General features: G+C 49.3%; 2 protein-coding genes across 3 annotated transcripts in view; one reads left to right on the forward strand and one right to left on the reverse strand.

Moving 5' to 3' along the window:
* The window catches only part of ATF7IP2 (activating transcription factor 7 interacting protein 2), a 60,712-nt gene extending 47,371 nt beyond the window's left edge, over positions 1–13,341 (forward strand). The window contains exons 12-14 of the mRNA XM_015409876.1: positions 111–156; positions 848–936; positions 9,823–13,341. Of these exons, the coding sequence (XP_015265362.1) occupies positions 111–156; positions 848–936; positions 9,823–10,224 (537 nt within the window). The 3' untranslated portion in view covers positions 10,225–13,341. The remainder of the gene's footprint in view (positions 1–110; positions 157–847; positions 937–9,822) is intronic.
* A 128-nt stretch (positions 13,342–13,469) lies between these two features.
* Positions 13,470–26,509, reverse strand: part of EMP2 (epithelial membrane protein 2) — a 31,653-nt gene continuing 18,613 nt past the window's right edge. For both annotated transcript variants that reach the window (XM_015409928.1, XM_015409929.1), the window contains exons 2-5: positions 26,154–26,272; positions 22,977–23,067; positions 17,821–17,967; positions 13,470–14,369 (exon numbers count right to left, since the gene is read on the reverse strand). In XM_015409928.1, coding sequence (XP_015265414.1) covers positions 14,185–14,369; positions 17,821–17,967; positions 22,977–23,067; positions 26,154–26,231 — 501 coding nt within the window. In that variant the 5' untranslated portion in view covers positions 26,232–26,272 and the 3' untranslated portion in view covers positions 13,470–14,184. The remainder of the gene's footprint in view (positions 14,370–17,820; positions 17,968–22,976; positions 23,068–26,153; positions 26,273–26,509) is intronic.

Raw genomic sequence — 26,509 nt, forward strand, 5'->3', positions numbered from 1 at the left:
CGCTCTTCCTTGCCAAAACCCTTCAGGGTTTTGTTGCTGTTTTAGCAAAACACTGCTATTAAAATATGAGGTTGATTCCATCTTTGATCAACTGCTCTCGTCTTTTGCAGACCAAATTTCTGATTGACTTGACGGAAGAAGAGGATACTAAACCAGGTGAAGATGGGCTGGGTTTCTCTCCTCCACTCCACCTGCTGATTCATGTTTCCTTCCCCCCCCCCCCCCCCCATTTCAAATTCGGGGGGGCCCCCTGGCCTTCAGCATTTCTAATCAGATGCTTCCCTCCATGTGACCCCCTTCTTCCAAAAGGGAGATGTGCAGCCAGTAAAGGCAGGGGCCTTCTCACCATGAGCTGGCAACCGATGGGTTAAATCTGTCGCCACCAAGCAAAAACAGTGTGACAGATTAACACAGAGAGTACTCCCTCTTTCTGTGTTATACTCTGAGGATGCCAGTCACAGCCACTGAGGAAACGTCAGGTCCTACAATGCCAAGACCATGGCCAATACAGCCTGGAAAATCTACAACAACTAATCTGTTCTAAAAGGTTTTGATTTTTTTGTTGCTGGTCTTCGTTTCCTAACGCTCCTCTGACTGTGGTTATTATTTCACGTCAATCTATTTGGAAACTATCTTGACGGTATTTTTGGGAAGGAGGGCTACCTTAAATGACGAAGTATTATATGTAAGCAGTAGCGTAATATTCTGCTGTGTAAAAGTAAGCTCTTGTGCAGTCCCGTGATGAGTTGATTTCTCACCGTGATCACTGTCGTTAGTGGTTTGAATGCAGCAAATTGTTTTTAAGTGCCACATTATTATTATTATTTTTTTTAATGTGTTGGAAAAGAAGAAGAAGAGGTCTCGGTCAGCGTGAGTCCATCACCCGAAAGCACCACGTCCAAGCCACCCCAGCCGATGATAGAGCTGACAGAGGAGGTATTAAATTTTAGTACAGATTCTTTTGTCCCAGTCCGCGGGTCCCAACGCGTGCGGCCAGGATTCTGTTCTGCCAGCATGGGTGCTACAACTAGTAAGCCAGAAAACAGGCTGACACTCAGCGTTTAGGATGAAGTGAAATACAGTTTCTCCACTGTATTTAACAATGTTATTTATAATAGCTAATAACGCAACGACACTGTTACATAGTCTGTCTTTCATATGCACACCCAAAATACAGAGGAAAAAGTGGGTTCAAAAGTACAGGGGAAAAGTGGGTTACGGGGGCGTGCGATCGGCCCAAGGTTATCTAGAGTCACCAAAGCGGCCGGTTCTAGAGTCACCAAAGCGGCCCACTTTTTTTCTGTACTTTGAACCCACTTTTTTTGCTGTATTCGGGTGTGCATATGAAAGACAGTTCTTGGATTCTAGAGGCTGTTTTTTTGGTTCATCATTTTGTTTCCCATATGGTGGTGGAATTGGGAGTATTTCATTTGAGTTGCGTATATATTAGTCAGTAACTAGTTAACACAAGGTAAAATTAGCTCATTTATTTATTTATTTATTTTGTTCGATTTATACCCCGCCAGAACATATTAGATAATCATTTTAAAGGTTTGTAGACTCAGCATGATTATCAATATACATTTATTAAATATTCATTATAGCATTGGTTCATGCACAGTAGTTTTCATTTTTGTTACGAATGGGAGGAATACGCATGCTCCATTTAGCTCCCAATAGTAGCTGGTAGTTCAGCAGTTCGGGACCCGAGTGCCGCATAGCGGAGTGAGCTCCCCGTCTCTGGCCCCAGCTCCTGCCAACTGAGCAGTTCGAAAGTGAGAAATTGCGAGTAGATAAATAGGGACTGCTTCGGTGGGGAAGGTAACAGCGTTCCGTGCGCCTCAGTGTCCAGTCATGCCAGCCACATGACCACGGAGAAGTCTTTGGACATGTAAATTTAATAAACGAATAAAGACATTCTGGGGACAGCCCTGTTCGGCCATGTTCCTGGTCAGAATGGGACCATCGACTTTCTATTTGACGAGTGGCGACTCAGGCTAGGAAAGAAATTTGAGGGTTCCAAAAGGATTTTTCTTTTTGTAATTTCAGGCGCTTGATCACCAGGTAATAAAGACAGCAGTGTGCCTTGGGGCATCTTAAAAGCAAAGGCATTTGTTTTGACACACGATTTTGTGGACTAGCTCCCTCTCTGTCAGATGTGTCACCAGTTGTCCTCATTCAGCAGGTAGGCACATTCTCTAGAGAAAGAGAAGAAAACGGTACCGGTGCGTATGCACTTATGGCTTTGGGTTTCCCGCCAGGCCCGGCTCCAGGCGCACAGACAGGAGACAGACTTTCTCACAGATAAGAGACCAGGCTCTGAAATGCTGTCCGTCAGTGTATTTGTCCAAGGTCCTGATCTGGATATAGCCCAGGCCAGCCCGATCTTGTCAGAGCTCAGAAGCTAAGCAGGGCCAACCGTGGCAAGTATTTGGATGAGAGACCTCCAAGGAATACCAGGGCTAGGAGGCAGGGGCAGGCTATCATGCCTCCATGCCTCAGTAGTAGTCGCCAGAGGTCACTGTGATTTCCAGGCAGGGACACACACACACACACGATGCAAAAACACCCCCAAAAATGTATTTGTCCGAGGTCTTCTCTTTAGAGGTCAGATTAGCGTATTTCTATTTTTGAAAGACATTTGATGGTGCATAGGTTTTTGTTGAAATAAGTGTTCTCATATTGCTATTTGATGGGGCAGTGTTTATTTCATACTGTCCATACAAACACAGATAGAGAGATAGAGAGATAGATAGATATTGTTCAATCGCACAGTCGAGTCCGACTCTTCGCAACACCATGGACCAGATCACGCCAGGCCTTCCAGTCTTCCGCCTTCCTCTGAAGTTTGCTCAATTTCATGTTCGTTGCATCTATGAATCTTTACCTTTACCTTTTACTAGTTTTCAAGCAACACTTTCTGCAAGCAACACTTTCTGCAAACTAGGGTTGCCAAACCCCCCGGTTTGCCAGGGGTCCCCCGTTTTGGGGGGGGTTCTGCCCGCCGCCAGCCAGATGGCCGGCGGGGGAAGCCCCACCCCCAACACCCACATCCACCCATCTCTCTCCCTTTAAGCGTGTGCAACCCATGTTTCATCCCAAGTGCGAACTCCACAAGCTTGCAGGGAAAAGCCAGCTTCGTTTTTAAAAGGGAAACGCAGCTGCTCTTAAAGGGGAAACGCCGGCTGCCGGCTACTTTAGGTGCAGGGAACCTGCGTTTCCACCCATCTCTCTCCCTTTAAGCGTGTGCAACCCGTGTTTCATCCCAAGTGCGAACTCCACAAGCTTGCAGGGAAAAGCCAGCTTCGTTTTTAAAAGGGAAACGCAGCTGCTCTTAAAGGGGAAACGCCGGCTGCCGGCTACTTTAGGTGCAGGGAACCTGCGTTTCCACCCATCTCTCTCCCTTTAAGCGTGTGCAACCCGTGTTTCATCCCAAGTACGAACTCCACAAGCTTGCAGGGAAAAGCCAGCTTCGTTTTTAAAAGGGAAACACAGCTGCTTTTAAAGGGGAAACGCCGGCTGCCGGCTACTTTAGGTGCAGGGAACCTGCGTTTCTGGAGATCCGGCGCACAGGTGGGGGGGGGGGCGGCAGACATCCCCAATGTGACGTCATCACGTTGGGGATGCCCCACCCCTGGGATGCCCCACCCCCTCCAGGAACGCCCCCAAACTCCCCGCTGGGGGTGGAAGATGGACTTGGCAAACCTACTGCAAACCGATGGCTATGTGCTGTTGATTCTTACGTGCGAAATAGGTTGTTGTTGTTGTTCAGTCGTACAGTCGAGTCCGACTCTTCGCGACCCCATGGACCAGATCCCGCCAGGCCTTCCTGTCTTCTGCCGTCCTCTGAAGTTTGCTCAATTTCATGTTCGTTGCATCTATGACACTGTCTAACCATCTCATCCTTTGCCGTCCCCGTCTTCTTTGACCTTCAGTCTTTCCCAGCATCAGGGTCTTCTCCAGTGAGTGCTCCCTTCTCATTTGGTGGCCAAAGTATTTGAGCTTCAGTTTCATTATCTGGCCTTCCAGGGAACAGTCAGGGTTGATTTATTTTAGGGTTGACTGATTTGATCTTCTTGCAGTCCAAGGGACTCTCAAGAGTCTTCTCCAACACCATAGTTCAAAAGAATCTATTCTTCGGCGCTCGGCCTTCCTTATAGTCCAACTCTCGCAGCACTACATGACTACTGGGAATACCATTGCTTTGACCATGCGGACTTTTGTTGGCAGGGTGATGTCTCTACTTTTTATCATGCTGTTTAGGTTCACCATTGCTTTCCTCCCAAGGAGCAGGCGTCTTTTAATTTCATGGCTGCTGTCACAGTCTGCGGTGATCTGGGATCCCAGGAACATGAAGTCTGTCACTACTTCCACGACTTCCCCTTCTATTTGCCAAGGAGTGATGGGGCCGGATGCCATGATCTTAGTTTTTTTAATGTTGAGCTTCAAGCCCACTTTTGCGCTCTCCTTTTCACTCTAAGCAAGAGGCTCTTAAGGTCCTCTTCACTTTCTGCCATTAGAGTGGTATCATCTGCATATCTGAGGTTGTTGATCTTTTCCCCAGCAATCTTAATTCCCGCTGGTGATTCATAGATAGATAGAGACATATATTTATCTATAAAGATAGATATTCATACTCATATTAGGTTTTTTTCATTTCAAATTGTACTTTTTTGTTATTGTTTTAATTCTTTGCCGGCCTGTTTGGAGACTGTTTGTTTACAGTAAGTGAGAATTTTAAAACGTGGCAAACAGGTTACGAGTGGAAGCCAAAATAATAGGTGATGCCAGTAAGTCTGCGATGTTTCTCTGCGAAGAGCAAATGCATTCAAGGTGCAAACAGTGACCTTTCGTGGTGGCAGGAAATTGAAATGAAAACAGTAAAACTCCCTTTTGTGAACTTTTAGCCCCCACTGTTTGCAGCGGCTTCTTTTCCCCCGTACCAGTGTGTATATATTTGTGTGAAATCTGCCTCCAGAGTAAATCTTGGGGCCTGTGTCAAAAGGGGTGTGTGTGAGCGATTTGGCTCCTGCATAAATTAGTTTGCTCTGGAGCCATCTTTCCAGAGCTAAGACAAAAATGTGTGAGCCGGAGGCTAAAAAAACTGTGAGCTAGCTCACACTGACTCAGCTTAGAGGGAACACTGGTTTCAAGCAATGTTCCCTCTAAGCTGTGGAGTCTTGTGAGCAAAAATTCTACTTTGTGAGCTACCGGCATTAAAGTTGCAAGCAAGCGATTTGGCTCCTGCATAAATTAGGTTGCTCCGGAGCCATCCTTCCTGAGCTGAGACAAAAAATGTGTGAGCTGGAGGCTGAAAAACTGTGAACTAGCTCACACTAACTCAGCCTAGGTGGAACACTGCTTGCAAGGGTGCCACAATCCTCTTTGTCCTTCTGGCAGCCGCTCCGAAAAGTGCCGCATTATGCTTGAAGCACAGTCTCAACAAGCTCCAGTCTGATTGTTTTTACTGTGGTGTACCTTTGAGCTGCGGTGGCTCAAGTGGTTAAGATGCTGAACTGCGGGCTGTGTAAGGTCGGTAGTTCAGAAGTTCGAGACCCGAGTGTGCCGCATGACGGAGTGAGCGCCCGTCTCTAGTTCCAGCTCCTGCCAACCTAGCAGTTCGAAAGCAAGAAATTGCAAGTAGATAAATAGGTACCACTTCGGTGGGGAGGTAACAGCGTTCCGTCCGCCTTGGTGTTTAGTCATGCCGGCCACATGACCACGGAAATGTCTTCGGACAGCGCTGGCTCTTTGGCTTTGAAACGGAGATGAGCACCGCAACCCTAGACTCGGATTCGACTGGCTTTTGAGCAAGGGAACCTTTACCTTTGGCAAACCAGGCCTGTGGATTGCGCCAGGCCAGCCTTCGTTCAGGTGAAGACCAAGGGGACACCTTGGGTTTGGCTATCATGTGGAATCCACACTCTTCAGCCCGCCTCCCCCGCTGCTTTTGTTGGGTGCTGTGGAAAACAGGTGCTTCTTAAACGTTCTTCTGTCCTGCACAGCCCATCGATTCAGAAAAGTAAACAGTGATGTTCAGTTGCCTTGTGTGACCTTCCTGGACCGTGCAACGCGTGTGTGGTTTAGCACTTAGCGGTGGCGACTTATTTTCAGTGTATCATCATGTTGTAATGAGTTTTGAAGAGTTAATGACTCCCTCGAGGCCAGCCGTGATGAGTTCTGCTGGGCAAGGCTGGGAAATAAATATTGGAAACAGAGAATGATGCTGTGTGTGAACAGGGATTGAAATACAGGGTTCTGGTGCACCTTTCAAAGGGTAGCTGTTCTGGTCTTCAATTGTTGTTGTTCAGTCGCACAGTCGGGTCCAACTCTTCGCAACCCCATGGACCACATCACGCCAGACCCTCCTGTCTTCCGCCGTCCTCCAGAATTTGCTCAATTTCATGTTCGTTGCCTCGATAACACTGTCTGACCACCTCATCCTTTGCCGTCCCCGTCTTCTTTGACCTTCAATCTTTCCCAGCATCAGGGTTTTCTCCAGGGAGTGCTCCCTTCTCATTGGGTGGCCAAAGTATTTGAGCTTCAGTTTCATTATCTGGCCTTCCAGGGAACAGTCAGGGTTGATTTCTTTTAGGATTGACTGATTTGATCTTCTTGCAGTCCAAGGGACTCTCAAGAGTCTTCTCCAGCATCATAATTCGAAAGCATCCATTCTTCGGCGCTCGGCCTTCTTTATGGTCCAACTCTCGCAGCCATACATGACTACTGGGAATACCATTGCTTTGACCATGCGGTGATGCCCCTACTTTTTATCATGCTGTCTAGGTTTGCCATCCAAGGAGCAGGCGTCTTTTAATTTCACGGCTGCAGTCACCATCTGCAGTGATCTTGGATCCTAGGAATGTGAAGTCTTTGGTAGAACAGCTAAATTTGAGTCCAGGAGCACGTTATAGACTGCCAAGATTTTGGGGGTACGCGCTTTTGAGAGCCATAGCTCCAGTTCAGTGTAGTGGTTAGGAGCGCGGACTCTAATATGGGAGAACTGGGTTTGATTCCCCACTCCTCCATGTGCAGCCAGCTGGGTGACCTTGGGTCAGTCACAAGCCCTTTCAGAGCTCCCAGGAGCAGTTCTCAAGAAAGCTCTCTGAGCCCCACTTACCTCACAGGGTGTCTGTTGTGAGGAGGGGGAGGGAAAAGGCGATTGTAAACCGCTCGGAGACTCTTTCAGTTAGTGAAGGGTGGGGTATAAATCCAATCTCCTCCTCTTCTCCCACCTCCTCTTCTCCCTTCCCCTCTTCTCCCTCCACCTCTTCTTCCCTTCATCAGATACTGGATTTGAGTCCAGTTGCACCTTAGAGAGCAAGAAGCTTTGCATGAGGTTTTGAGAGTCAAAGTTCCCTTCGTCACATTCCAACCTGCATCTGAGAAAAGGGAGTTTTGACCAGGGGTCATTTCGTAGAAAAAGAGCTAGGGGAACTCATTAGCATAACTCATTAGCATATGCCACACCCCCTGACATCAGGGGCCCGGCGGTGGACCTGCAAGGCCAGCGGGAGTGCGAGGAAGCCCCGCCAAGGCCCTCCCTGGCCCCAGGCAGGCAGGGGTGGGGAGAGGCGGGGAGGAAGCAACTTACCCTCCCTCTTCTCCTGCCTCCTCCTGGCTGAATGAGGGCTGGAAGCGGGGCGGCCGGAAGCAGGGGGTGGGGCTTCGTCGTGTGCCCCGCCCCCCTGCACCTCCCCCGGGGGAACTGCGATCCCCCGCAATCCCCCCCGAAATGACCTCTGGTTTTGACTCTCAAAAGCTTTATATCCTGAATATCTTGTTGGTCTCTAAATGTTTTTGGGTAATGTGTGCTTTCCCTGTATTTCTGAAATAGAGTAATCACGACTTGGTTCTCACTTAGCAGTGCTTTTCTCCCCCCCCACACACGGAGGCATGCCAGATGACCATATCCCCGGCAGCTGAATATCCAGCCACATTGTCGGTTGTTCCGTGGAGAGGCGGGTTGGGCACAGACTCGAAGAACCAGGGGTACAGTCCTGGTTCACCTCTGCGGTCTACTGCTTTCAGAGTGAGCGTGGTGTGGTGGTTGGAGTGTGAAGTGAAGAGCTGGGAGACCCAGGTTCGAAGCCCTCTGCTCTGCCACGGAGGCTTGTTGAGTGACTGTGGTCCAGTTGCACGCTCTCAGGCCAGCCTACCTCAGAGGGCCGTCGCAAAAAACCCCCAGAAGAGTGGAAAACCACGTAAGCCAGGGGTGTCAAACATGCGCCCCAGGGGCCAGATTAGGCCCCTGGAGGGCTTCCATCAGGCCCGCAGTGGAACTGGCCATCTCCTGCTTCCAGTTCTGCTGCTTCTGCTGCATCATAGCTCGCTTCGCCAGACTCTCTTAATCGCTCAGCCATTTCATATTTCAACCTGGGTCCTAGACTCAGAACTCTGAGCGTGAGATTTCTGTGGTGAATGTCAATTAAGCAAAAGTAGGTTTGCAGCGTACAGAGCTAGTGATTTAAGCATGTTTTTAAGTTTTTAAAAAAACCCATTTGTGTTTGTGTCCTTTCTAAAGTTTATATCTCCACTACCTGGGTCCGCTACACGAATGGCCCGGCCCAGCAAGGTCTCATTTATGTCAGATCCGGCCCTCATAACAAATGAGTTAGACACTCCTGACATAAGCAGCCTTCTGTCCGCGTTGGGGAGAAAAGTTGGGTATAAGTGCAACAAACAAGCAGCACTAGCCAATCCACATGGGGTCCTGTGGTCATGAATTAGAAGTTCCGAGCACCCTTTAACTACCATAATTCGCAATGCCTTGCAAAGAGTCAGTTTGCTGTGGTGACGTCCCCAAGAGCAGGTTTCCAAAGGCTTCTGGTTTGCTTTCCCAAAAATGCTGGGGTTTCAGTGCTCCCCTGTAATGATTCCATGTTTTGGTGTGTGTGTTCCTTTAAATGTTTAGTTTGAATGCAGTAATATGAGAAGAGTGATAGAGGGTGACAAGTGTGATTTGATTGGCCGCTGACTCAGAGGATTCTGTGTGTGTGTGTCTCTGAAGAGATTCTGTGATATGAGAGAGACAAGTATGGAAGCGTTTTGAAGACAGAGTTATGAAGGATTCTGTGTGAAGCTTAAAAAGAGAACATAGTCTGTGTGACTACGGAATTCTGATTCTATTCAGTGTGAATAAAACAAAGAGACTAGACTGTGTGGCTATATATATGTATACATGAGTGTATAAGCCTGTCAGAGTGGAGTTTGGAGTTTGAGAAACTGTTTGTAGCACCAAGCTTTGCCAGTTATATTGACAATGTTACTCTGGTCAGCAACTGTTCAAAATAACCAGAAACCTATTTTGTTCTTTATTAAATAAATCAGGTTTTGTTTAAACTTATCCCAGAAATCAGTACAGTCCTTCCACATGGCCACGTAGTCCTCTGAAGTGCCCAAACCCTAGGTCATACTACCAAAAGAGAGAAATTTGGAATTTTTAATTCCCGGTGGCAGCAGAAAACTACCAAGTTTATGTACTCAGAGAGTGTTTAAAGGTAAAACCCGTTTCCCCTATAAGCAAGCACGTCACACTCCCTCTAAGCTGTGGGGAGTCTTGTGAGCAAAAATCCTACTTTGTGAGCTGCTGGCATTAACACTGTGAGCGAGCGATTTGGCTGCTGCATAAATCAGTTTCCTCTGGAGCCACATCCTTCCTGAGCTAAGACAAAAATGTGTTGAGCCAGAGGCTAAAGTACTGTGAGCTAGCTCACGCTAACTCAGCTTAGAGGGAACACTAGCAAGTATAATTTTTTTCTGTTGCACCTTTGGGCCGCCGGCCCGGTAAGCAGGACTTAACCGATGCTTCTGCCTCTCTAGATCGCTGTGTCATTTCCCCACCTCCCTCCGTTGCCGAAGATCCGCCTCCACCCGCAGCACATGAACGGCTTCAGAGACACCCTCCCGCCCCAGAAGCTCGAGCTGGCCGTCGCCCAGATCCAGAACCCCAAAGGCATCGCCCTACAGTGGAACGTCAAGGAAGTGGACCCCCGGTGCGCCCCCATCGAGAGCTTCCACTTGTTCATCTGCCTGGAGAACAAAAGGGAGGGCACGCGGTCCCGCTGGATCAAAACCAACGAAATCAAGGCGATGTCCCTCCCAATGGCTTGCTCCTTGTCCCAGTTCGCGGCGGCCGGCAAGTGTTACTTCGCCATGCAGTCCAAGGATATTTTCGGACGCTTCGGACCCTTCTGTGATATTCAGTCGATTACTACCGGTTAATTTTTACTCGGGGTGGAGAGGAGAGAGAGAGAGACAGTGGGCAGCCTCCTTCCTCTGACACTTTGGGGACATCTCGCATCCTGTTCTCCGTTTTGCACTTACCTCTGGGCCGACACCCTGCGAACTGTTTACACTCCTTTTAAAATGTTTCTTACTTGCTGTGCCCCTCGCCCATAGCGTCACCGGCACGGTTCTGTATATTGGGAAAGTATTCGAGTTTATCCTTTGACATAATCTGATAAGTGTTTGGTGCCATTTCCGTTTCCTGCCTGGTGGGTATTTCCTCTGAGAGCTGCATCATGGGGGATCAGCCGTGCACGGGGAAGACCCCGTCCCTTCGCCGTTGCGTTTCCATTTTCATTTCACCCGCTGGCACTAAGATGAAAAAGCGCGTCGTCTTGTTTCGCCTCCGAAGAAATAGGTTTTTAAAAAATCAAGTGCCTTTTTACGTTGGGTTACGTACATTGTAAATTGGTGCTATTGAGAATGTGCCTTTCTGTGGGGAAAAAAATTAATCTAAATTAAAATTTGATTTAGAGGAGTGACCAATAACTTGATATCCTTCAGAGCATTCTCATTCCCGTTGGGTCTTCTTGGCGTGTTTCTGATCTGATGCGGTTTTGAGAGAGTTATAATGTGTGTGGGTTTTTTTAATCTCTTGTCGTGAAAAACATTTTGCTATGTCCTAAATGTGATTGAAAACTGTTTTGGCAGACGTGACTGGTTATGACGCCCCCAGCCAGTCTTTGTGCGGCAGAATCAGTGCACGGTGATAAATCTTTGAGTTTATGGTTCCCGTAATGTACAGACATCTGCACCCTTTCCAACACCATGAGTCTAATTCTGAAAACAGTTTGGGTTTTCCCCAAAAAAATACCTTGGTGCACTGTCGGAATCAAAGAGTTAAAGTCATGCGTCAATGCAATCCTAGTTGTAATTTTATTGTCACATACACTAGGTATGTAAAGTGCAGGCGTTAGCTTAACACTGCCTTTGCTGGCGCTTTGGCTGTCGGTCCAGAAACCATTGTCCAGCGAGAGATCCAAAACACGCTGGGAAATTTCCGTTTCCCCACCTCCAGAAAAAGTTGGACCGATGTAAAAAAACCCAGCCCCCATTGTCCTGGCTGGAGTTGTGGGTGGCCGTTGCATTTGTGTAAAGATTAAGCACGGCCCGTCCAGTTGTTATAACACGTTTGCCTTTATTAAGCGATCAGATATGTAACTGTGTAAAAACGGGATATATGTATGTACATATACATACTATTTTACATAAATATAAACTCAGAAGTATAAAATGATCCACCCAACCTAGTTGTTCTTTTCCAGAGAGGCACAAAATCGGGGCACGGGAGCTGCCTGCCAGATGTGCCCTGTGGGGGGGAGGGAGGGGGGAGTCAAAACCCAGAACCAGGGAGACAGTGAGGTCGGTGACAGGCCTGGAGGGGCTTTTGCCAAGCAAGGCTTCCGATGGGTCTTTGCCTGTGCAGATTTTTGAAAAATTAACTATAGGACCAGCTACCACCACCGGGCAAGGATCTTCACTGTGGCCGAAGGAAGCTGTGGCAGCCATTTTGTGGCCGTGCACACCATGCTGTGTTAGAATTCCAGAGGTGCCTGCAGACTAAAAAAACGTTGGGGACCCCCTGCTGTAGAGGGAGGGGAGGTGTCCCCGGATCTATTTACTTTTGGGGATTTCAGCCATGAAAGGAGATGTAGCAGGAACAGGCTGGTCCAATTCTGGTTTGTTCCCGCAACGGGAGTGCATGCTCAAGAGACATGTGTTGGATCCTGTGGGAGGCGTGCGGTTTAGAAGAGTAGGGCGTTCTCACCGCCAGCATCTCGCTGCGGCCCAAGGGGCTCCCCAAAATGTGGCTCCTAGGGAGACTCCCCCCCCCCCCAACCTGAGGAAAAATCTATCACTAGAAATCTACCACTGGATCCAACCCACACTGTGTCGAAGAGGACTTTCCCTATTTGCTGTGTCCTTTGGCTCCCGTTTCTAAGTTCTCGCACATCGCAAAAAGGGCTTGGCAGCGTGCACGTTTACTTATAATTAGAAAGCACGTTAAGAACTTCTTCACCGTTGGTGCTTTTCGGTGAGTGCGTGGCGGGTCTTTCTTGTTGTTTTTAAGGCAGCGAAAATTCTGTCTTGCGAAGCCGTCCTCGTGGTTAAGGGAGTCAGACGTTTGCCCCCATGGAGGGGAAGCCAGCTCCCGTGCGGAAGGCAAGACTCATGAAAGCAAACTTCCACCTGCCGACTGATACCCTGGAGTATGGCCTGTGGAGGCCTAGGGGAAGAGCTACCGTGAAGCGGGACCGCAGACAATCGGAAGTAAATATTTGTAATGTGAATAAGCCCCCCCCCCCGGGGCTAATTCAGGCTTTGTGGTCTCATCGCCAAGCGATTTAGCTTCAACTCCTGATTTGAGGACTTCCCTCCTGCTCTGCTAAGGTTTACCTTTCGGAATGAGGTGAACACACACACACCCCGCTCCCTTCCCTTCTGTTTGAATTTGTTTTCCTTAAACCGTGGGGAAATACCAAGGTAAGACTGAAATGTCAGAGCAGAGATGAAGAAGGCGTTTGGTTTAACGTTGCGCGGCCCCTTTTGACCCGCGAAACTTCCCAGGCGTACAGTAAAAGGGCAAGTGGTTTGGGGGAGGGACGCTTCCTTTCGAGGTAGCTCTGGACGTCTGCTTTGGTGAGAAGAGAATCTGCTCAGATGTCCCAACGCAGCGGTTTAGCGTATCGGGGGACATAATGCCCTTCGAACCCTTACGGGGGTGCTCATTCCATACGTGCTGCCAGGCCCCCACGGGGGGGAGCAAAGAGAGGCCTAAGCTGGCAACGCAGCAGTCTCACTCCTGGCGCTCGCCAGAAGTTATGTCACGGCATCGCCAGCACTGTGGGACGCTCTGGTATTTGGGCAAAAACTCCCACGGCCAGAAACGACTCCTACCATAAGAGTTGTCGCCAAAGGACCCCGTGTTGCTAGTGACACAGTGACATCATTTCCGGTGATGTTTGCCCGCCTTGACCTCTCTTCGCTGCGGTACATCTCCTCACCAATGTTCCCTCTAAGCTGTAGAGTCTTGTGAGCAAAAATTCTGCTTTGTGAGCTACTGGCATTAAGGTTGTGAGCAAGCAATTTGGTTACTGCATAAATTAGTTTGCTCTGGAGCCATCCTTCTTGAGCTAGGACAAAAATGTGTGAGCCAGAGGCTAAAAAACTGTGAGCTAGCTCACACTAACTCAGCTTAGAGGGAACACTGCTCCTCACCAGTCAGCAGGGGGTACCTGGCAACTCTTCTTGGCAATGCATTCAGCATATCAAAGTGGAAGGCCAGAGCGCTTAACGCCACCCTTTCCCTCTAAATCCCAACGCAAATCCCTAAGCCACTGCTCTTGCATCAAACCATCGCTGCACGAAGTACCTTGTCTTTCAAATTCTGTCTGTGTCGGCCTTCAGTCGCTTAAGGCACCACGGCTGGGAGGTTTGTTTTCCCCCAGCGGCGTGAACTCAAGAGACTTCGGCGGGGCCTGGACGGTGTGGGTATTCCCTAACGAAGCTCTCGACACCCATTTGCTCCTTAGGAAATTCAGGCACCTCCTACGCCGCCAGCTCCAAACCTCCCATCTAGACGGCTATCATCCTGCCTTTTGTTAATACCTAGTAAGGTTACCGGTGTTTGAAAACAGTGCAAGAAAAGAATATCGCTTTGGCTGCCTTTTAAAGTCCTCCGACCGTGCCTAGGGAGTCCAGGCGTTCCAATTCACCTGCGTCTCCCATAGTCCTTGCTGTTTCATGCCAAGAATGTCAAAGCAGGGGGTGGGGGGGTGGGAGGGAGGAACCAGAAACAAGAGAACTTTATACTATGGAGGGCCCCTTCTTGCTATATACAGGCGTGTGACCGGAATGTCATTGCAGCCGAGAGGCATTCGCTCCACCAGCCGCTACTTATTTGCGCTTCCTTAGGATGAGGTACATGAGGCCGCTGATGAGGGTGAAGGCGAATGCGATCCAGGCCAAGATGAAGGAATATCCAAACTGGCCGCTGCTGACGTTGAAGTTGTAGAAGTCGTCCCTGTGAAGGATTTCCTGCCTATCCGTGTAAATGGAGACCGCAGTCATCACACACATACCTGCAGAGGAGAAACCATTTATGAATACTGGTGAATTTCAATATAAGCTGAATTTTGTGAGTCACAATTCAATTCTTTGGATAGATCAGTGGAGGAAAATTCATACCAGGAAATCTTACTGGGGGGATCGTGGGAATCGAGGCTTGGTGTGACTTGCACCTGGTGTCTTTCTGCTATAAATTCTCAGCGTAAGGGGGAAAGGGAGGCGTTGACATAGGTTCTGTGTGAGTCCCATCATAAATCAATAGAACAAGCAAAACAGTAAAAAGCCCAGTAGCACCTTTAAGACGAACAAAACTTTATTGTAGCATAAGCTATTTGAAAAACACAGCTGTCTTCATCAGATGCATGGAGGGTATGAAGAAACTGGCCGGAGATATATAGGTGGTATGGTCCCTCTAAGCTGTGGAGTCTTGTGAGCAAAAATTCTACTTTGCGAGCTACTGGCATTAAAGTGTGAGCGAGCAATTTGGCTTCTGCATAAATTGGTTTGCTCTGGAGCCCTCCCTTCCTGAGCTAAGACAAAAATGTGTGAGCTGGAGGCTAAAAAACTGTGAGCTAGCTCACCCTAACTCAGCTTAGAGGGAACACTGGTAAGGGGAGGGGGGGAGGATGCAGAAAGCGCCGTGTAAATGCAAAGCAGTTGCCAAAGTCATGAAAAAGGTTGAATGGGCTCATTTAGCTTTCTTCATTACTTACTGCTCCCCCTCCCCTTTCTACCTATATGTCTCTGGCCAGGTTCTTCATACCCTCCAAGCACCTGACGAAGAGAGCTGTGTTTCTCAAAAGTTTATGCTACAATAGTTTGTTAGTCTTAAAGGTGCTGCTGGGCTTTTTGCTGTTTTGCAGCAACAGACTAACACGGCTGACTCCTCCGGGTCTAGAACGAGCAGCTCTGCCTACTGGATGCTGACGGCGGTCAGAGGTTCGAACAGGTAAGCAGATAGTTCAAGTGGAAATGGTTTCAGAGAGTAGACGTGTTGGTCTACAGCAGAACACCTAGCTTCAAGTCCAGTGTCACCTTAGAGAGCAAGATGTAGGGGGGTATGACATCCCCTTCATCAGGCAGAGGTGTCTCGACAAAGGGACCTTTGACTCTTGAAAGTGGATGCCCTGGGAATCTTCTTTGGTCTTTAAGGCACTACGAGACTCAAATTTAAATGTAAAGTGACTGGGAGGTTGGTCGCTCGGCAGTTCGAGACCTGAGTGCCGCGTGACAGTGTGAGCTCCCGTCTCTGACCCCAGCTCCTGCCAGCCTAACTTCGCTTCAGTGGGAAGATAACAGCATTCTGTGCGCCTCGGCGTTTAGTCATGCCGGCCACATGACCATGGAAACGTCTTCGGGCAGCGCTGGCTCTTCGGCTTGGAAATGGAGATGAGCACCATATCCCTAGAGTCAGATTCGACTGGCTTTCAAGCAAGGGAAACCTTTACCTAACATATTGATGCAAGGTTGTCATCTGATAAAACATGTTAAGAATTGCCAATTAACATTTCTAAACAGCGGGGCCTGTACTTTTAGAGGTTTTAATTGACTAGCAGTTACCACCAGCTATTGGGGGGGGGGAGGCTTCTTTTCTTCCCGGGAGCACCGTTTCGGCATTTTGGTCTGCAGCACTAGGCCGCAAATTCCTGCTCTATGGATGAAGAAGAAGAGAAGAGATTGGATTTATACCCCGCCCTTCACTACCCAAAGGTGTCTCAGAGCGGCTTACAAACTCCTTTCCCTTCCCCTCCCCACAACAGACACCCTGTGAGGCAGGTGGGGCTGGGAGAGCGCCAACAGAAACTGCACTTTTTCAAGAACAGCTCTGAGAGAATTACAGCTTGCCCAAGGTCATCCAGCAGCTGCAAGTGGAGGAGTGGGGAATCAAACCCGGTTCTCTTAACCACTACACCAAACTGACTCTCCTTCCGTCCATGGAAATCTGCAATGGATCCAAGCCACTGTCTTTGGCGGAAGGGTGGGGTATTGATGTGGGAGGGGTTTTGCATGGAAGAAGCAACTCAAGAGCAACTGTGTATGTTTTGGGTGGAAGGGCATTGCTCAGTTGTCTATTTCAAAAGTGTCTAAGACTAGCAGATACTGTGACGATATGCACAGAATATATCAACAAAATATATTTAAATGCAATTTAAACAGTTGTCTTAAAGAACAATGACAAAGAAGGGTTTTTTAACAATACTAGAAGAAGAAGAGATTGGATTTATACCCCGCCCTTCACTCGGAGGAAGTACAAACAGGTGCTTCATCGTCTGCAAAGTTATCTGATTGACGCGGCTTTAGACTAGAACATTAGCGCCTGATCTACGTGGATTCATATTAAAAGGATTAAATGATATATGTCAATTTCACTGCTTCATGCAAGAGAGGAAATTGTAATCTTATTGAATTATTAATTATATTTTGGACTTCTTTGTTAAGAACTGTTATTTTTGAAGAAATACTTCGGAACGAAGAGAAAATATCCAGAATCTTCGTCAAAATGATTTTGAGTTCAACATTAATAGTTTCATTTTTATGTTTCAGCAAGTCTCTGGACTTTTTTCCACCGAGAAGTTTGTACTATTGCACACCAAATGCTTATGTGCATAACTGTACTTGAGTTGCATGTTTTGTTTGTTAAAAAAAACCTTTCTATGTCATTGTTCTTTAAGACATATTGTCACGTTATTTGCTAGTCTCAGTTGTTTTTTACTGTGACCCATCTACTTTCTTATTTCAAAAGTGTGCCAGCTGCTTTCATGATCCTAACTGGACTGTTGTCAAAGTACACTATTCAGTAATAATGTTCAAAATTTAGGAATTCCCTTCAGCTTGCCAGGTTTTTTGATGGGCGCAGATTGTATTCCAAAGGGTAATTGGTTAGAGAATAGTGCCCCTTTAGATAAGTTTGCCTGATTTGTACTCTTGATTTGGACCACCAAGGAAGTCCAGGGTTGCTACGCAGAGGCAGGCAATGAGAACCCACCTCTGAGCAATGTTCCCTCTAAGCTGCAGAGTCTTGTGAGCAAAAATTCCACTTTGTGAGCTCCTGGCATTCAAGTTGTGAGTGAGCGATTTGGCTGCTGCATCAATTAGTTTGCTCTGCAGCCCCCTCCTTCCTGAGCTGAGACAAAATATGTGTGAGCCGGAGGCTAAAAAACTGTGAGCTAGCTCACACTAACTCAGCTTAGAGGGAACACTGCCTCTGAGTTTCTCTTGCCTTGAAAACCCGACAGGTTCGCTGTAAGTCAGCTGCGACCTGACGGCACTTCCACCCCACTACCCACAGGGAGATCGCAGAGGGAACGCCGGACAAAACAGAAAAGCCTTTGTCCACCGACGGAAAACAGGTGAACAACCCCGGGGAGTGAGGTCTGTAATCTTGGTGCCACCCCCGAGAAGGCTCTTCCTTGGGCCGCATCTCGCGTTGTGAGTGCCGGAGAGGAGCGGGAGGAGGCAACTCACATGACATCAGCTGTATGACACACGTCAGGATGAATCTCTCCCCTTGCTTGAGGCGGAAGAGCTGTAGGATGAAGATGAAGAAGGCCACACAGCAGAATATGGTGGCGAGAATCATGGTGGCTTGCATGGCCTGGATGGCCGGGTAGTCTGCAAAAAAGAAAGACCAACTTCAGTCAACGTTTTTTGGCATGTGTGCATTGGCTGCTGTCTCCTTGGTGACAGGCAGTGGGACCTGCAAACGGACTGGACCTTGGAATCAAGGCTTGTCAACGGATAAGAGGGCTGAACTGGCAGAGACTGACCAAGAGAGAGATCTTGGAGTTGTAGTAGAGAACTCACTGAAAATGTGGAGACAGTGTGTGACTGCAATAAAGAAGGCCAATGCTATGCTGGGGATTATTAGGAAGGGTACTGAAAACAGATCAGCCAATATCATAATGCCCCTCTATAAATCGATGGTGCGACCTCATTTGGAATACTGTGTGCAGTTCTGGTCACCACACCTTAAAAAGGATATTATAGCTTTGGGAAAAGTGCAGAAAAGGGCAACTCGAATGATAAAAGGGTTGGAACACTTTCCCTATGAGGAAAGGTTAAAGCGCTTGGGGCTCTTTAGCTTGGAGAAACGACGACTGAAAGGAGACACGATTGAGGTTTATAAGTTTATGCATGGGATAGAGCAGGTAGAGAAAGAGGTACTTTTCTCCCTTTCTCACAATACAAGAACTCGTGGGCACTCCATGAAACTGCAGAGCGGTCGGGTTAGAACGGATAAAAGGAAGTACTTCTTCACCCAAAGAGTGATTAACACATGGAATTCACTGCCACAGGAAGTGGTGGTGGCTACAAGCATGGACAACTTCAATAGGGAATTAGATAAGCATATGGAGCAGAGGTCCATCAGTGGCTCTTAGCCACCAGGTATAGATAGGGGCTCTGGGGCAGGTGATGCTCTGTCTTCTTGGTGCTCGGGGATTCAACAGTGGGAGGGCTTCTAATGTCCTGGCCCCACTGGTGGACCTCCTGATGGCATCTGGTATTTTTGGCCACTGTGTTTAATTTATTTATTTATTTATTTTTAGATTTATAACCCGCCCTCCCCAAACGGGCTCAGGGTGGCTAACAGATGAGACACGTATGCCAAGATTAATACAATTAAAAACAGAATAAAACAATCATTTATACAATACAAGAAAGTGCAGGTGCTCTAGTTGTCATAAAAGTCCTTAATCGCAAGACAAGGTTCTGGTAAAGAGGGTCCCAGAACAACAAAGTAACAGAGTAAGTTCCAGGCAGCACTGCCATCCATTCTTCGTCCCAGGGCCATCTCGCTCCCCAATAGTACGCACTCCAATTGGTGGTGGTACAGTGGTGGTGGCGGCTCCTACTCAAAGGCCTGGCGGAAGAGCTCCGTCTTACAGGCCCTGCGGAACTGCGCAAGGTCCCGCAGCGCCTGTATCTCCTCCGGGAGCTCATTCCACCAGGTCGGAGCCGCCACCAAAAAGGCCCTGGCCCTGGTTGCAGCACGTTTGGTATCTTTGGGGCCTGGAATCACCAGATGTTGAGTCCCCGACCGTAGTGCCCTTGGGGGAACATATGGGGAGAGGCGGTCCCTCAGAGAGTGTTGGACTGGACGGGCCACTGGCCTGATCCAACATTGGCGTCTCTTATGTTCTTATGGCTGACTGATCCCTCCCAGCATCTTTTTTTTGCGACAGGGTTTAATCCTGTCATGCCTGCTCTTTTGAAACTGCTTCCTCTGTGCTCCTGTGCCCAGCAACGGGGGAAAGGTGAGCACGTTTCTTTCTTTTTCCTTCTGGGAGCTATTCAGAACCCCACAGTGGTCGAAGGATCGAGCACCTTCTCGGCACGGTCCAGAGCTGAGTGTGTGCACCTGGCCCAGGGTAACCCAGTGAACCTCTATGGCAAAATGTAATCTTGGAGCCTAACCTACCCCTCAATGCTGCCTCTAAGCTGTGGAGTCTTGTGAGCAAAAATTCTGCTTTGTGAGCAACTGGCATTAAAGTGGTGAGTGAGCGATATGGCTGCTGCATGAATTAGTTTGCTCTGGAGCCCTCCTTCCTGAGCTAAGGCAAAAATGTGTGAGCTGGAGGCTAAAAAACTGAGCTGGCTCACACTAACTCAGCTTAGAGGGAACACTGGTCAGGACGAAATGGACGGAGCAATGCTCCCTCTAAGCTGTGGAGTCTTGTGAGCAAAAATTCTGCTTTGTGAGCAACTGGCATTAAAGTGGTGAGTGAGCGATATGGCTGCTGCATGAATTAGTTTGCTCTGGAGCCCTCCTTCCTGAGCTAAGGCAAAAATGTGTGAGCTGGAGGCTAAAAAACTGAGCTGGCTCACACTAACTCAGCTTAGAGGGAGCACTGCTCACAGGGTTCTTGTTGTAAAGATTAAGGGGCGGGGAGACACTGCGAAAAGCCGGTTTGAGTCCCCGATCAGGAAGAAAAGTAGGATGGAAATAGAAAAATAAGCCAAACAAGAAAAGCAACCGTGCGCCAAAACTGGCAGAATAAAAGACATGGCCCCACATTGCTTTATGCATGCCACCTCCTTACAATTGGTTTTCCTACTTACTAATGGGACTTGCAAGAAAAATAACAAAAGTTCTCCCATTAAGTTTCCCTTCTTAAGACCCACCTGCATCCTGCTTCCTACGCAGCGTGACAATCAGAGCCGCCGGCTTCTGGCCGATGCCCCAGAACCTGCTTCCTTCAAAAATAACTTTCCCAGAAAACCTGAGGAGACGCCACTCCAGCCCTGCCTCCATTTAAGCTTCCAAGACCATTTCCGAACAAGCTTGAGATGACTGGCCCAGACGTCCGGCATTGGAATCTACTTCTCCCTGAGTTCTCATGAAATGGGAGTGGGGGGGACTCGGTTTCATAGAGCAGGGGTCTCCATTGTGGTGCCCACTGACTCTTTTCCTTGCACCTGATGAGGGTTCTTAGAAAGTGGGTGGGACCAAGTGGAGTTTTGCCCATCAGGGCTCCTGATTGGCTAGTGGAGATCTGATTGTCTGTGTAGATTTTTTAAAAGGTGTTTTGGCAGCAGCCACCACCCCCACAGCATAAGGGCTTCACAGCGGTACTGGGGGTGGTCCCCAATTCCACCTTCTGGTTGCCAAAAGTCCATACAACCCATTTCAGGAAGAGAAGTGGGCGCCTCAACTCTAAGGATGTGCATTTGGCTTCCCTGAGTCGAAAAAAAATATCGAATGAATGCCTTATAGGTATTTATTCAGTATTTCTAAGCCAAATGCAAATTCAGGAGGCGGCCGAATACAGTTTCCCGAATTTATTTGGCTTTTTTGGTTTTCGGGTAGCCGAATGCCAACGTCCCTTCCCCCTGTGGCTTCCCTTGTCAATTTCACTCCCTGCCAGTCAGCTGTTAGGTTTAAGCCATTTAAGCCTAACAGCTGCCGGTGGGAGGGAAACCGACCAGGATAAGCCCCCCCCCCCTCTGCCTCACCTTCTCCAGGTGTACCAGGGCAGGTAGAGTGCAGGTAGAGAGCCCAGCCATGTATAAATGCCTTTCTTTCCCTCCCTCCCTGAGTTCTGGCAGGCAGGGAACCCAGGCATGTTTCCATGCCTTTCCTTGGCTTCCCTAGCCAGCCTGCCCCGAGTTCGGGGAGGGAAAGAAAGGCATTTAAACATGCCTGCGCTGTCTCTGCCTGTCTTTCTCCAGCCACCCCACAGCCACGGGCAACTGGAGAAGGGCAGGCAGGGAGCCCAGGCATGTTTCCATGTCTGCCGTTGGCTTCCCCAGCCGGCCCACCACGGTGGGCCGGCTGGGGGGGCCAACGGCAGGCATGGAAACATGCTTCCTTCCCTCCCTGAGCCTCTCTGCTGCCTGAGCCACTCCGGTCCGAGTTCGGGGAGGGAAAGAAAGGCATTTAAACATTCCTGCACTGACTTTCCCTTCCCTCCCCGAGTCTCTCTGCAGCGGAGAGGCTCAGGGAGAGACGGGGGCATGGAAACAGCCTGGGTTCCCTGCCTACCCTTCTCCAGCTACACGGGGTCAGCTAGAGAAAGGAAGGCAGAGAGAGGAGTTTTTCCCTGGTCAGTTTCACTCCCATGGCCTGTCTGCTGTTAGGTTTAAATGGCTGTTTAGGTTTAAATGGCTTAAACCTAAGAGCTGACTGGCAGGGAGTGAAATTGACTGGGAAAACTGCAGGAGCTTCCGGAGGGACAGAAGGCATTTTAACATGCCTTCCTTCACTCCGTTTGGGTATATCAGACCCGAATATATTCGGCAATACCGAATATTTCCCCAGTCCCAATACTTTGCCGGTACTGAACTGGGGAAATTCAACATTTACCAATATTTTGGGGGGTCTGATATCCCTGAAACTGAAAGACACTGACTTTTTTTTGCTGCACACCCCAGTCAATTCACATCCCCTTGGTAACAAAGTTGCCGGGGGGAATGCACAACGCAATTTCCTTTGGGTTAGCGTTCCTTGTGCCTCCCCCATCGAGTGCAGGGTGGGTGGGAAAATGTTCGCAGAACGATGGCACACCATTCGTTTTATTTCGGAGGTGGCTTACCAGGAAATGCGGGCTCGGGGTGACCTACAGGAAGTACAGATTGGGCCTCGATCCGAAACTGGTTCTCCAACCACTGGCTCAGGGCAGCAATGTATTTCAGAGCCTCCCCATCTGGCCAGCAGACGATTTGTCATCACCTAGGTCATTTGAGCCTGTAGGCACCTTTGGATTTCTGACATAGCACAGTGGGCAAGGTCACAAAATGGCTGCCGTAGGAGGTGGAGCGAGCCACAAAATGGCTGCCATAGGAGGCAGAGGGAGCCACAAAATGGCCGCCTTGTCTTACCTTCAGTCACACAGTGAAGGTCCTTGTGTCGTGGTTACAGCTGCTGCCAAAGCAAATTCTTAAAAACTTACACAACTAATCAGTTCTCCAATGGCCAATCAGAAGCTTTGCTGGGCAAAGGTCGCATTTGGCCCTGCCCTCATTCTGGAAACACTTGACGGGCACCAGCAAGGTCCCCACTTTGGGGACCCCTAACCTAGGCACACCCTACTGACAGCTGGGTCAGCCAGTGGGGGCAGGGACCCAGGAGGCAATAGAACCCTTTGAACCAGCCCCATCTTACCACTTGGTTGATGGCTTACCTGGGAATTGTTCGTCGATAACTGTGCAGTTGGTTTCATTGGTGTACAGGAACCAAAGGCCCATTCTGAAGTCAGACCCGACCCACCAAGCCTGCACAAAGAGAAGCGGGGGGTCATCAGAGTGTAGAGCAGGAAGGGGCACGGTAATGTGTCATTATAGCGAAGAAGATCTTCCAGTCCTGGCTGAAGACACTTCATCAGTGCGCACTGAGGGCTAGAATTGCTGCAAATGACGGCTGGTGGCTACTAGTAGCCGAAAAAGCACGCACATAGCCCTGATAGAAGTAGGGCTGTCCAATATTTAAGAACCTCAGAAGAGCCCTGCTGGATCAGACCAGTGAGGGTCCCTCTAGTCCAGCATCCCGCCTCACATAGGGCCAACCAGCTCCTCTGGAGGGCCAACAACAGGGCAGAGAGGCCAAGACCTTCCCCTGAGAAGAGCACCAGAAGAGCCCTGCTGGATCAGACCAGTGAAGGTCCATCTAGTCCTGCATCCCGTCTCACACAGTGGCCAGCCAGTTCCTCTTGAAGGGCCAACAACAGGGCAGAGAGGCCAAGGCCTTCTCCTGATGTTGCCTCCTGGCACTGATATTCCGAGGCTTTAGTGCCTCTGAATGTGGAGGTTCTCCTTAGTCACCATGGGTAGTAACCACTGATAGACCTCTCCTCCATGAATCTGTCTAATCCCCTTTTAAAGCTGTTTATTCCTGTGACCATAACTACATCCCCTGGCGGCGAGTTCCACCTTTTAATCGGTCTCTGTGTAAAGTTGTATCTCCTTTTGTCCGTCCTGATCCTACTGCCCATCGATTTCATCAGACGCTCTTGAGTTCTACAGTTTTGCTAGAGGGAGAAAAAGTTCTCCTTGTCAGCTCTCTCCACCCTGTGCCTAATTTTACGAACCCTTAGGGTTGCCAACCCTCCCGGTTTGCCAGGGGTCCCCCATTTTGGGGGAATTCTACCAGCCGCTGGCCAGATGGCCGGCGGGGGAAGCCCCACCCCCAACACCCACCTCTCTCCCTTTAAGTGTGTGGAACCCGTGTTTCCTCCCAAGCCTGATCTCCGCAAGCTTGCAGGGAAATGCCAGCTTCATGCTCTTAAAAGGGAAATGCGGCTGCTCTTAAAGGGGAAACGCTGGCTCCTGCATTTAAAAGGGAAGCGACAGCTCCTTTAAGTGCAGGGAACTGCCGTTTCTGGAGATCCGGCGCACGGGCGGGTAGTGGGGGTGGCGGACGTCCCCAACGTGATGTCATCACGTCGGGAATGCCCCGCTCCCTCCAGGAACACCCCCAAAGTCCCCCGCTGGGGGTGGAAGATGGACTTGGCAACACTACGAACCCTGAGTCATCTTTTTTTCTAAACAGAAAAGTTCCAAACTCTCCGGCCTTTCCTCAAAGGGAAGGTGCTCCAACCCCCTTAACCATCTTGGACCCCCTCATCTGTGCCTTTCCCCTCTGCGTCCCATCATGGCAGCTATCGAAGACCAGAGTCAGCAGACATTTTAAAATCCTCATCGTGCCAAATGCCCTTTCAAGCCGACAGAGGAGACACCTTTTGTCTTTGGGGCAGCCGTCAAAACCCGGCGCCCTACGCAGATCACCTTCGTTTGCCTAGGAGCAGAGCCAGCTGGTCTACTTTAATGGTCTCCGTTCCAACTGGAAGTGGCTCTCCTGCGTTCTGGCTGCCATGGGTGGAAAGAGATTGCTTCGCTGGATGGATCGACCCCGGTCTGATCTAGCAAGGACACTGTTGGGTTCTTGGATTTCAGTAGTAAGAACAAAACAACAGCCCTGCTGGATCAGTCCAGTGAGGGTCCATCTAGTCCAACGTCCCGTCTCACACAGTGGCTAACCAGTTCTGTTGGACAGTGAACAACAAGATGTAGAGGCCAAGGCCTTCATAACAATATTAGAAGAGCCCTGCTGGAGAGCCCTGCCAGTGAAGGTCCATCTAGTCCAACGTCCCGTCTCACACAGTGGCTAACCAGTTCTGTTGGACAGTGAACAACAAGATGTAGAGGCCAAGGCCTTCATAACAATATTAGAAGAGCCCTGCTGGAGAGCCCTGCCAGTGAAGGTCCATCTAGGCCAGCATCCTGTCTCACACAGGGGCCAACCAGTTCTTCTGGAGGGCCAGCAACAGGGCACAGAGGCCGAGGCCTTCCCCTGATAAGAACCTAAGAAGAGCCCTGCTGGAGAGCCCTGCCAGTGAAGGTCCATCTAGTCCAGCATCCTGTCTCACACAGGGGCCAACCAGTTCTTCTGGAGGGCCAGCAACAGGGCACAGAGGCCGAGGCCTTCCCCTGATAAGAACCTCAGAAGAGCCCTGCTGGATCAGACCAGTGAGGGTCCCTCTAGTCCAGCATCCCGTCTCACACAGTGGCCAGCCAGTTCCTCTGGAAGTCCAATAACAGGGCACAGAGGCCGAGGCCTTCCCCTGATAAGTGCATCAGAAGATCCCTGCTGGATCAGATCAATATTCCATTCAGTCCAGCATCCCACCTCACACGGTGGCCAACCAGTTCCTCTGGAGGGCCAACAACAGGGCAGAGAGGCCGAGGCCTTCCCCTGATGTTGCCTCCTGGCTCTGGGATTCAGAGGTTGGCTGCCTCTGAATGTGGAGGTTCCCCTCAGCCACCACGGCTAGTAGCCATTGATAGAGTTATCCTCCATGAATCTATCTAATCCCCCTTTAAAGATGTTTATCTTTGTGGCCATCACAGACATCCTCTGGAAGCGAATTCCACGTTTTAATCACTTATTCTCCCCATTCTACAGATGGAAAAGCTGAGGCTGTGGAATCCGAACTCCATGCTCTGGAGCAAGGGAGAGAGACAGCCATGCAGCTTCTCATGCTCCTGTTACATCTTTGAATCTTCCCCCACCCCCCGCCCTCCTCTTCCTTTCCCCATGCAAAAATCCAAAACTGCAGCTCAAAGTCCCAGGACCAGTGTTCCCTCTAAGCTGAGTTAGTGTGAGCCAACTCACAGTTTTTTAGCCTCCGGCTCACACATTTTTTGTCTTCGCACAGGAAGGATGACTCTCGAGCAAAGCAAATGTTGCAGCAGCCAAATCGCTCGCTCGCTCACAACTTTAATGCCAGTAGCTCACAAAGTAGAATTTTTGCTCACAAGGCTCCACAGCTTAGAGGGAGCATTGCCCCGGACGCGACACTTACATTGTCGATCGTAGCGATGAACAGAAACGCAGCAGAGGTGATGTGAAAGAGGATGATGAAAGCCAGAAGAATCAGCATTCTTGCACGGGGTGGAGAGTTGCTTCAGGTGAAGACGGAGCCTGCCGAGACGCAAAAGAGAGATACGGTCAGTCAGCGATCAGTGGCAAGGAAGTCTGCGGTGTCATTTGAAGTCAGCCTGCGACTAATTTTTGTGAGAAGCGACCTTCCTAGTCCCTTTGGCGTGGTCCCTTATAGACATAATATGTGAATTTGCAAATGCCATTTAGTCACCCTCTGGAGGCACACGCACGCAAACAGAGTCTGACCACCAGAAGGAAAGGAAGAGCCAACAAACA

The sequence above is a fragment of the Gekko japonicus genome, unplaced genomic scaffold (genome assembly GCF_001447785.1).
Source record: "Gekko japonicus isolate JY-2015 unplaced genomic scaffold, Gekko_japonicus_V1.1 scaffold78, whole genome shotgun sequence".
Taxonomy (NCBI): domain Eukaryota; kingdom Metazoa; phylum Chordata; class Lepidosauria; order Squamata; family Gekkonidae; genus Gekko; species Gekko japonicus.